The 11994-nt window shown below is 43.9% G+C and overlaps 1 protein-coding gene across 2 annotated transcripts; it reads left to right on the top strand.

The window, feature by feature from the left end:
- Window positions 1-246: 246 nt before the first annotated feature.
- On the top strand, window positions 247-11851 carry LOC143332523 (four and a half LIM domains protein 1-like). 2 transcript variants are annotated; one of them, XM_076750085.1, is made up of 6 exons: window positions 247-398; window positions 9432-9605; window positions 9705-9879; window positions 10067-10236; window positions 10488-10674; window positions 10932-11845. In XM_076750085.1, exons 2-6 carry the CDS (start codon window positions 9450-9452, stop codon window positions 11081-11083), a joined length of 840 nt encoding a protein of 279 aa, XP_076606200.1. In that variant the 5' UTR covers window positions 247-398; window positions 9432-9449; the 3' UTR covers window positions 11084-11845. The 2 variants fall into 2 exon arrangements, with proteins under 2 accessions (XP_076606200.1, XP_076606201.1); XM_076750086.1 differs by having other exon boundaries at window positions 306-410; window positions 10932-11851.
- The last annotated feature ends 143 nt before the right edge of the window (window positions 11852-11994 follow it).

Below are 11994 nucleotides of genomic sequence, written 5' to 3'. Positions count from 1 at the left end.
TGCTTTTGACGATGGAGATTCTCCAGGACGACTGATTGGATGAAGACGAAAGCTCTGAAAATGCAAGTTTAAACAAAGATGAACCTTCACACTCCATTTTCAGCGTGTTTACTTGCTCAAAACAACTAATAACTATATACTGGTAACAGTATTACAAAGTACTTTACTTTTATTTTGAAGGCAATTTCATACTTTTTTCCGAGCGTCACGATGACTCTTATTTTGAAGGAGAGCCCGCCTATTTCCAGTCTGCGCCTGGTGGTGTGGTGTCGAGCTTGACGCAGCCGCAGATGGCAGTACTTAAAACGTGCGAAGGTCTCGTTAAAGCGGAGTTCCGCTGCTTCCTCACGGCTCAGAGGGCGCCGCTCACCGCCGCTGCAGACATCACCCTGAACCCGGTAAGCTGGCTGGTGAGCACCGCCGTTTCTGACCGTTTCCCCGTTTCCTCTGCAGCTTGTTTTTAGACACACAGGACCAGATATCTGCAGGGCTGTTTCCTACTTTGGCACTTGGGCATACAGGTTATATGACGCCTTTTGAAGCTGCTCTTATTGGTCCACTTAAGATGTTCCTGTTATAAAGTTATTGGTTGAAATGAAAAGTAAGCTCGTGGCTGATCACCTCTGTAGTTTGGACACCTATAAAAAAAATGTTCAGCAGCATGTAACTGTCCTCCTGTCACACATCTGATGCTTTCATACACATTTCACTTACAAAGCAGCATTTTGATATCCAGAGAGGAAACAAGTCTTCAAGTTGTCTGGGGCGTTGGCTGTCTGTCTGTCTCCTGTATATGTATGTATGTGTGTGTGTGTGTGTGTGTGAGAGAGAGAGCTACAGTTACATGCTGACTTGTGGAAGCCTGGACTGCTCCTGAAATCTGTTTCCAGTTAGGAAGTTTCCCTTTTTTTTTCACTCACTGATGGAACCACTGAGGCAAAAAAATGCATCACAGAGGTCAATTAAAATTCCTGTACTGCTATTTTTCATTGTCCTGTGTGTGTGTGTGTGTGTGTGCGCGTGTGTACGTGTGCATGTCAGTGATGCATATGGCTTCAGTGTTGGCTCTACCAGCTATTGTTATTCTGCCAGCGGCTGTGGAGTAAATGCAGGATTCAATATGTGCGACTGACCTCTTTCTCCCCTCCACACACACACACACACACACACACACACACACGTTTAGGGTGTAACAGACCACATGTGCCAGATTGTGTGAGCAGCACCTTAAAGATATGGAATCGACAGAATAAAGGCAGTTTATCAGATGACAGAAAGAACCATCGTGTTGGACTTAAGAATGACTTCAGAGGTGATGCAGCAGGAGTAAAATGTCATCTTATGCTGACCTTTTTAAGTCATATGGAAGCAGTATTTCGAACACAGAGACAGTAGACAAACCAAGATCCATATGTGTGACTGACCTTTTGCTGTCTGACACACACACACACACACACACACACACACACACACACACACACACACAGAGCAGAAGGCCGTAGGGAGTTCTTAAGTTAAGATTCAAAGCCGGGTGCCTGCATGCTAAAGAAATTACCATGAGCTCATTCCCATAAAATACATCACAGGCTCATAAAACTTTATGCAATTTGTCTGACTTCATGTCATGGTAACTCCCTGTTGTGTTTTGCCTGTTGTGATTTTAAGAGGACACGATGTAAATGGGATACACGCACCGTGTTTCTCGTTTCGCCGATGGCCAGCGATGAACTACGTGTTTTTAAAGGAGATTTTGGCAGCTGAAGTAGGTTTTTAGTGACAAACTCGGCAGTGTGTTATCTTGGACCTGCAGCCTTTAAAGCCTGTTGTGATGTGTTTTGTGCACTGGAATCAATCAGTGGTTGTAGGCTTATTATTTGAGTTACTTGAGAGGATCGACACTTATCTCACATCTGTCTGCTAAATATTGAAGCTACAGCCAGGAGATTGGCTCATCATCGTCACTGACTCTGTCCAGAAACAACAAAAAATCCTCTTAGTAGCACCTCATAAACTCACCAGTTAACACGTTACATCTCATTTGTTAAATCCGTACAAAAACCAAAGTGTGAAATTGACTATTTGTGGGTTTACGGGGCGGTTTATGGGATCGGGCTATTTCATGGCCGGGAGCGGTGACTTCCTGGAGCAATGACTGGTAAAACCACACACACCACGTTCTTACACTTTGACTTTTGTAACAATTAAACAAGCTATTACCTGTTCATATGGAGCCGTAGAGGTGCTGACAGGTAAATTACCTTTGGACGGAGCCAAGTGAGCTGGTTCCAGTCTGTATGCTAAGCTAAGCTAACAGTCTCCAGCAGCAGCAGCAGCTTCAGATTTAATGCACACATGAGAGCGATGTCGATCTTCTCGTCTAACTCTCAGCAAGAAAGCGAATAAATATGTTTCCTAAAGTCACAAACTGTTTCTTTAAACTTAGAAATAGTAACAGTGGGTGAAAAAAACTTGATGAGATTGATGAGAGCACTCATGGATATATGACCCCGCCATCATCAAAATGAGTGAATATATTTTGTGAGTAGGGTGTTTCATCTGTTCTGTAGAGTCGAAGAGATCTGTAAAATATATGCAAAGGGATATTGAAGTTGTTCTGGAGACTCCTGGCGGTCCAGCATCTTAAAAAGACATTTGCTTATATTGGTTTTCCCTTAAATTTGGCGCCGATCTGTGGTTTCATCCAGCCTTGCGGCTTAGCAGCTAAATTGATGGTAAGTCATTAAATGCTTGGCGCCCCAAAGGCTGATTTATATACATTATTTTCATGCAGAAAATATTATGTTTTGCATTCGTTTAGAAATGACTCAGTTCAAGTAAGGGTTTGGCGTGGCCATTGTTAGTGTAAGAATCTGGAAAAACTGTTAGAAACTGAGATTTGCATGGATTTTGTTGGTTGGAGATTTATTTGAAGGGAGATTGGAAGAGTTTAGAGGCAAGCAACCCCTCAAGGCAGCACTGAGGGCTTAAATGTCCCAGAAGAGCGTTTTAACATTAAATTTTACTGCTAGCGGACCCTCAGTGGAGCTCCGACAGGACTGTTGTGGTGCCAATGAGGGGCGCGTTCACTCCCACACACACACACACACACACACACACAGAAAATGTCATAGATATTCATGGAAATGGAAATTGGTCATACACTGCTGCTTTCTGCTGAAGGTTTCTAGTTTTGTCAGCTGCTCGGGTCTGAAAGAGGTCTCAGTTACCGAGTGGAGGGCTGAGGGAGGAGAGAACAGGGGATGAGTGCAGAAACAGGAGGAGTGTGTAGAGAGAAACAGGACAAAGCGAGGTGGGTTGAGGTACAGCTGACCGGCGGCTTCTGGTAAAACCATCACGTCGGCCCTGTTGTCGCGGGACATGCCGCGTTTCTTCGACCTCCCTCTACGCGACCTCGGCCTGTCGTGTCGGCTTTGCTCCACTGTCTGGAATGCGGCTCGCCAGGGCCAAATAAAACAGTTATCTTTCTTTGTTGGCTGATCTGGAGCGTAAATGTTTATCTGAACTCGCTGCTCAGTTTCAGATATCGATGTGTATTTTGTTTCTGAGACAGTAAGACTGGAATCATTGCAGTGTGGCGATCGGGAGATTAGTGACCTTTAAAGCTGCTCGTATCAGTGGTTTTATATTAACAGTGGATCAGATGACTGTGTGGGGTAAAGGCTCTGGTACACAGTGGAACATTTAGCAGCTAAAGTTAAGTTTTTTTTATTCATATAGCCCAATATCACAAAGTTACCTCTAAAAATGACAGTAAAATACAGTAAAATTACAGCATGGATAATCAGGAGCCGGTGGAGGCCAAAGCAGAGCTAAAAGAACAGAGAGTAACCATCGGGTAGGTCTGTGTCTGCTAAATAGGCCAATTATTGCTAACTGGTTGGTAAATATTGTATTTACAGTTTGTTGTGCCACTTAGTGTCCAAAAAAAATTAATGAAAGCAGGTTTTAGTGTTCAGTTTTTCATTATTTTTATGACTGCCAGTTGAAATTGTGTTGTTTACTGTATAAAGCAACATAGTTTCATGAGTTAGGGATGGGGAGTGATGCGATTCGGAGCCTGAAATCAAGCTGAAGAGAATATTTGTGCAGGAGAATTTTTCATTTAGGTGATCTCAGTCAAAGCAGAGCCTGCCTGTGTGGCTCTGATGTTATGATGACGCAGGATTTTCACCCGCAGTAACAGACGTGCCGCTCGGCTGGGAGGCAGCGGCACTCTTGCGTACAGTGTCAAATACACGCCATTCCTGGAATTTAAGCCCGTGTTGTGTTGAAAGAAGTTTCAGCGTATTACTGGTGTTTCCACCCTGACCTGAAATGAACATCTTACCGACGTTACACCTGGCATTGTGGTTATCTTTGTTAGAGTAAAACAAACTAATCTTAAAAGATTTAAACAATGAGTGACCCATTATCGTCACCGAGTTTTACACTTGGTTGAATCAAAGTGAAAACTGATACAGATGCTTAATAATTCCCAAAATAAAGTCTACATTACACTAAGGAGGAAATGTCAATGCAGAAGAGCAGATTTTGAAGCATCAACACAGCTCAACTGACATAAGATGGTCATTCTGTTCATTCCTGATCTATTTTTAAACCACCAGGAAACCTCATTAAGAGACATATTTTGAGTAGCTGCCATACCAACCAATGATTAAAGAGTGTGCAGGGACGCAGAGGTCAACACCTGCAGCACACACCGAAGCACCTCAAGCTCGGCCAAGTTCAGGGTTCACGCGACATGAATGTGTAGTTTTAATGAGATATTAGTGTGAACGCAGTCGGTTATAGCTAGTGGAGAAGTGTGTGTGTGTGTGTGTGTGTGTGTGTGTGTGCGTGTGTGCGTGTGTGTGTGGATGGATGGACTGTGCCAACTTCACCATTCTGATGGAGACTTCCTGTTTCTCAGTTTTCCACCACATTCTTCAGTGATAAGCTCATGCCAATACACACACACACACACACACACACACACACACCCACACACACACACACAGATGGTGGGTACAAGCCGACACTCTATTTTAGTTTGTCTGGTCATGTTCGTCCTGGCTCTTTTCTCTCTCTCAGTTTTATTTTCTCCCTCTCGTCCCCTTGTGTGTTTAAAATGCGTTTCCTGCCACGGACATTACGTGATGTCACCTCTCCCGGTTTTAATTTTTTACACCGCAGACCTCCAGCTGCCGAGCGGCGGCAGGTCTGGACTTCTGAGGGGCGGAACTGAGCCGCGATTGTTACAGTCAGGTGGCTGAAAACTTTCACAGAGGTGCGAAAGAATACACACAGAGGGCAAAAACGATAGAAAATGGAGAAAGACGTGACGAATTCAAGAGCTTTGAAGCCGAGTGGCTGCAGACTGCATGACTCTGCGCATGCACACGCTTGTTTTTGTCACTTAAGGGGAAACTACATTGACTTAACTCTCACTCCCCACAAACTTAACCCACCTCTGAAGGATGAAACGTCATCGTCAAGCACTGCCTGTGAGCCACGGAGCTCCATTTCTCGTCAGAAACTATTAAAAATGCATCAATGAGCCGTAACGCTGCACTGTGACGTGTTCCTCCCACGTACACCCTTTATTTAACTGACATCAGTCGCCAACAAAAGCACAATTTACTCCTACTTGAGGTGATTTGTTGACAGTAAGGAAAATGTCGAGCAATGCCAGTCTTATGTTTTAACCAGAGCTGCTCCATGGCCAGACCCCAACCCCGTGACCGAGGCTTCACCCTGCCTGACCTCCTATATGATGTGACTTTCTGAACAGATTTACGTCCCCGCGATGTGTTTAACACACGTACGCACACAGAGTTGTCCTTGGCGGCGGCGCTGCCTTCCAACGCGGCTTCCAGCTTCGACTGCGTGTCACAACTTAATTTCACGTTTAACTGTTTCCATGGCGATCAAACAAAGAGCTTTGTACTGGCAGCTTGGCTTCGACAAAGTGATGTATGTGCGCTGTCGTGCCGTGACACAGGGAGGATATTTACTGCAGAAAAACAAGCAGCAACACCGTCCTCGGGGCCGCCTGACGTCAGCGTGACTCGATTTGTTTTCTCCCGACCTGTGTGGATACTGGCCCGCTTCCTGTCAGCCATTGTTTGCCTCCCATCAGATAACATTTTCATGATGCTGGCAGCCAAGCGTTATTATTGCCTGCTGTAAAAACCTACAGGACTCCATGTAGCCATGGACAGTAACAGGAGGAAAAGCAAGAACAGAGCGACAGAAAGCATAAGAATCATGAATTCTTATGAGTTTAGGGAGGTGCAGGAAGTAAAACGGATAACAGGTAAATACCAGACCTCGCTTTGGCAGGCTTGACGTGATGTCTTCCAGTGGAGATGGATGAGTAACCGCAACCAGCGTCTGGTTTTTCCTTTAATAAGTAATGAATTAGCAGGTCACTGAAAGGAAGATGAACGTCCACTCCACATGATGTCGGTGTCAGTTTGTAGCTTTATTGTCTGTTGAGGAGACAAGACCATAAAAGAGGTTATTACATCGACTTTATTGACTAACAGTGGCACCTTTAAGCTCAGCCACATACTGTTTCTTCATCAGACTTCAGCTTAAAAAAATTAAAAAAAAAAATCACTTAAGCCCAAAGTGAAATCTTTTGCTTACTGTATGTTGTGCTGCTGGGATGAATCCATTTCCTCCCCGACCACAAAAAATGTGTAAATTCTATATTAAAATGTGGTTTTCTTGCATATTTGACTGAATTATTTGATTGGGTTGGAGAGTTGAAGTGTCACATGGTGCTTTAAATGCTGTTGTGGAGGCTTTTCCAGAAACATAACTCATAGTAATATAATTATTTTCAGCTTTTACCATTCTGACTGGAAAAAGAGTCGTAGTATTTTTAGACAAATGCTTCTTTTTTTCAAATTTTGTTCAGTTTTCTGCTGCCAGAGGACACAGTTCACAGCAGTTCACAGTGCGCGCGCACACACACACACACACACACACACACACACACACACACAAACACACACAGCTAATAGTAAGTGAAGAGAAAAATTGAAAGGAAAGTTAAAGAGCCACTGAGTCACAATTCAATAACACGTTAACTGCAGAATGTTTGGGCTGCAAACAGTATTTTTAGCCATGCTAGCAGCGTGGCTCCAGGAATGCAAGTCCAGGCTGACATTTATGGTCCCCCAGAGGATGAATCCCCCCTTTTGGTGATTCCTGACTTTTCCAGTAGTGCTTATTAGTTAGCTAATTAGCAGATGCTAAAATAAGATGGTAAACATTATTCCTGTTTAGTGCTAGCATGTTAGCACGCTGATGTTAGCATTTAGCAGCTGCACAGAGCTGCGTGGTCCGGCTTAGTCTGTGTTCATTTCCAAACTGACACATTTCTTACTGAGTGAAACTGGAGAACTGAAAAGAAAAAAAAAACAGCCCGTATTACGCTGAATACTGGCATGACATTCAGAATGTTGTATAATAGCTGTTAGACCCAAAAAAGGAGAGACCAGCGAGACAAATATGAAGGTCATGACTTTTAATTTCAGTGGTCCACAATCCTCCCAGAGCTTCACTCAGACCTTAACCTCAAAAAAACAAATATTTTTAACCCTAAAACCTTCACATAATGATTTCTAGACTGAAATAAACGAAGCTTCAGTGGTGGGATTGTGTACTACACGTGCTTGACGTAAAGATCACATGACAGGACGACAGACTGCACACAACTACCTCCGTCCACCTGTGGCTGATAAAAACGACCATAATTTCAGCATATTTTCCTTTCAGAAGCATAAGAGCGGATATCACCCAGCCCCTTCCTACAGAAAGGAATCCCTGACCCATCTGTGATTTTAGCTGAGAGTTGAAAGGAAGGATCTGAACGCTTGTGCACGCAGCCAAAACTCGTAGTAACGTCGGCCCCGCGCCAAAACCAGAACTTCCTCATGAATCTGTGCTGACATGCTGCTCCAACCGGGAGGCGAACGCTGCACTTTGTGGCTTTGGTGGTCTGCGAGGGAGTGGTCCGTGTGCATGTGAGCGTGTGGAGGTTCTGTCAAAGAGTTGTCAGCGCTCCAGATCTCCCCACATTAGTCATACCAGGCATTCCTTCATGTGTTCACCTCGCGCACACGCACAGCTCTCTCGCCGCAGTTCAGGAGAATTCCTCGCGGTCGGCCAGCGTGAACTTGATGTGGGAAATAACCGAGTGAGCAGACTTCAGCCATCTCTTCCTCCACATGTCTGCCTGCCTGTGTAGCCGTGACTTTGCCCTCTGAGATGCTGACCCTGTAATCACGGCTCTGTGATCGGAGTTATGGAGGATCAACGTGGTGATTTTGGGTCTATGTTTAGGAAGTTTATGTGTGTCGTATTTTAGTAGAGTGATTTTTGGACTGTTGTGTGAGAAATCACTTACATAAGGATGCTTCAGGCAGAGTTAGAAAAAGTAGCCATGCCATCCAGTGTGAAGGTGGACAGTAACGAGAAGTATTCGGATCCTACCACAACATAATAATAATAATAATAATAATAATAATAATAATAATAATAAACCTCTTTTTTAACCATTTTATGGACTAAAGATCTAACTGATGAATCGAGAAAGATGATCGACAGTTGTGAAAATAATCGTTAGTTGCAGCCCTTAATGAAGATTTTTTTATTCCATCATCATATTACAGGATTCAAACTGTCGTTGGTCATGTTCTTGCTCTTGGATCGGCTTCATCGTCTGAGTTGTAGGACTTGTTTTGTCAGGCGAAGATTAGATGTATGAGTCAGGAGGACCATATCACACACAGGGTTCATAAGCACTCTGGCATGAAAGTTACTCACATATGCAAACACACAGGTGGACACAGGTACTGTGTGCACCTGGCTGCAGTGCTTTTACTTGAAGCAAACATGTGTCTTATCAGCAAACTGCAGCAGTTTATATGAAACCTTTTTCTTTCTCTTCAGTCCCACTAAGTGTATCAGCGGCGCCTCTATGTGGTGGTTTCAGGTCGATTTCTTCAATCAGAACACTTGAAGATGACAAACCAAACTGTTCAGCTTCTGGTTTCTGCCTTCATCTCCTCTCACTTCTTACAGCGACCAACAGCGCCCCCCTGTGGTGTTACCAGTGATTTCTATGTTGTAAAGCAGACGTAACAGTATCAAGATAAAAGGCCAAACATTTGCTCAGTCCACCTTCTCCAATGTGAGGCTTTGCACCATATTTAATATTCTGCACCATGTTAGACCTAATCTGCACCGCTCATCCTTCATCTTTGGTTTGATATAATGGATTTTTGATACGTTTGTTGTTTATGTCAAGCACTGTATCAGAGGCGGTAACAACACATTTGACTGCACAATACAGAGTCAGGCTGAGTATGTGACACATAAAAAAATAACTTTTACCTTTCCTCTCCTTGCTTTTTTAGTTGTGGTTCTGAGTCACGATGGCAGACAGCTCGCATTGTTTCTACTGTCGGGAGGACCTCGGGGGAAAGAGGTTCGTCCGCAACGAAGGCAAGCCGGTGTGCGTCCGCTGCCACACCAAGTTCTGCGCCAACTCCTGCGCCGAGTGCCATCGACCCATCCCTGTGGAATCAAAGGTGCGTGTTATCGGATCTTTCCTGTATTTCTCATCAGGTCTGTGTCGGTGCTGTGTTTTCCCTCCATGCCCCTCATCAAACTGTCCCCTCCTCCATCAGGAGCTCAGCCATAAGGGCCGGTACTGGCATGAGGAGTGTTTCCGCTGTGCGAAGTGTTACAAACCTTTGGCCAAAGAGCCCTTCAGCACCAAGGACGACCGCATCATGTGCGGGAAGTGCTGCTCCAGAGAGGATGCTCCTCGCTGCCACGGCTGCTATAAACCCATACTGGCTGGTAAGACGACCAACTTCAAACCCTGATTTTGTGTCGTTAGCAGAGATGCACAATACTGAATGTTTTATTTCGAAATCAAGCCACTGTCATGCTTTAACTGCTTTAACAACTTCTCCTATTGAGCTTTACAGCTGAGCTGAGCGTTCATGCTGACGGCTAACTGTCCCTTCGCTGTCACCTTCTGCAGGCACAGAGAGCGTAGAGTACAAAGGGAACTCGTGGCACGATGAGTGTTTCACCTGTTGCAGCTGTAAACGGCCAATAGGATCGCAGAGTTTCCTCTCCAAAGGAAGTGACATTTACTGCAGCCCCTGCTATGACAAGAAGTTTGCCAAACACTGCGTCAGCTGCAAAAAGGTTTGTTTTTCTCTTCAAACATGGGCCAAAGACACCTTTCTTGGGATTTCATAAACCTCTTCAGGCTGTGCATGCACTTCACAGGGTTGTAATTTTAAGCATAAAGGTAAAGTGTGCTTAAAATTCAAGAGGGTTGTATCAACATTGTGAACTCACTTTTCTTTTATGATCCACAACCATATTAGTATTACAAAGAGGTTTTCGGTATGAACACTATGCTGACTAATACTCTTCTCTCCATCTGTCTCCAGCCTATTACCTCTGGAGGGGTGAACTACCAGGACCAGCCGTGGCACGGCCACTGTTTCGTGTGCAGCTCCTGCTCAAAGCCTCTGGCAGGGTCCAGTTTCACCAACCACCAGGACCAGGTCTTCTGTGTCGACTGCTACAAGAACTCTGTGGCAAAGAAATGCAGCGGCTGCCAAAACCCCATCACAGGTCACCTGAAATCCAAACTGAAGATGACGTTGTTAGAAAACACAGATGAGAAAAACATCTATACAACATGTATCTAGGCTGCTTACAAAAACTAGACAGTTACTCGACCTAAATGTGCATAAATGGAAGTCACGCCTGACTGGAAATAGCCAGCCAGAGTGTGTCCATGCTTTTCCTTCTGTTAAAGGATTAAATCAAAGGTTGGAAAATGGCAGATCCAGGTCATAAGCTCAGCCTGAACTCTCCTCTCCTCTCAGGTTTCGGTAAAGGAGTGAACGTGGTGAACTATGAAGGCAGCTCCTGGCATGAATACTGCTTCAACTGCAAGAGATGCTCCCTCAGTCTGTCCAACAAGCGTTTCGTAGCCAAGGGGAGAGACATCCTCTGCACCGACTGTGGCAACAAGTAGAGACGGAGAGCCCGGTCACGGTCTCACGGCGGCTTATGTGGTCATTATGTTTTTCTGTGTTTTTCTCCATTTCACTATCCTGTTTGAGATTTGTTGAGTTTTTGGCAGATGGTCCAAGAAGTGATGGAAACATCGTGACCAAAATGTAATTTGTGTCCACTGTTGATTGTTTGCTCTGATGCTGCATGCTAACACTAAAACATGCGCTGTGCTGAGTGATGAAAGAAAAACGTGATTGTATGTATATGGAAATACAACACTGCTGAGGTAATGACGCTGTATATGATGGTACAGGTCAAACGTTTTCATTTTGAAAAGGCCATGTTTTCTTACTAAAGACAATGCTAACACTGACTTTTTATGAGCTGATGGTTGTGAGAGTCTTCAGCCATTCAACACAGCGTATGCTGAAGTGTTAGCAGATGACTGGAGGGCTCTGTGTATGTAAATGAATTAGGATTGTTTTAATTGTAACTTTTAGCACAAAAACGAGCTCATGTTTGTGGCATTAATGTCTCATCATTACGTTTCTGAAAGGTGATATTTTCTCATGAACAACAACTTTTTTAAATAACCAAATATTTGTATTTGCTAACTGCTAAGGGATTACTTTGCTTATTGTATGTTTTATATAAATAAACTTCTATGCACTTTTTTTTTAACCATTTTCCCTCCATGACAGAGGAAACTGAAATATAAATTGGTATATATACGAACTGTACGCCTTGATGTGTTGCTAAAATAAACTTTCTACAAAATTAGCACTGCAAATTTGTTTATTGATTTTAAGGACAGCGATTTGTCATTACGACCATGTTACATGTAGACAAATAGGGAATTATAAAGACACAAACTTTGGAAAGACTGAAGATGGTATTTCATATACAGGTGCCACCAACTAAAAGCCAGTA

This window comes from Chaetodon auriga, chromosome 15 (genome assembly GCF_051107435.1).
Source record: "Chaetodon auriga isolate fChaAug3 chromosome 15, fChaAug3.hap1, whole genome shotgun sequence".
Classification (NCBI taxonomy): domain Eukaryota; kingdom Metazoa; phylum Chordata; class Actinopteri; order Chaetodontiformes; family Chaetodontidae; genus Chaetodon; species Chaetodon auriga.
This window is presented reverse-complemented; position numbering and strand designations above follow the sequence as displayed.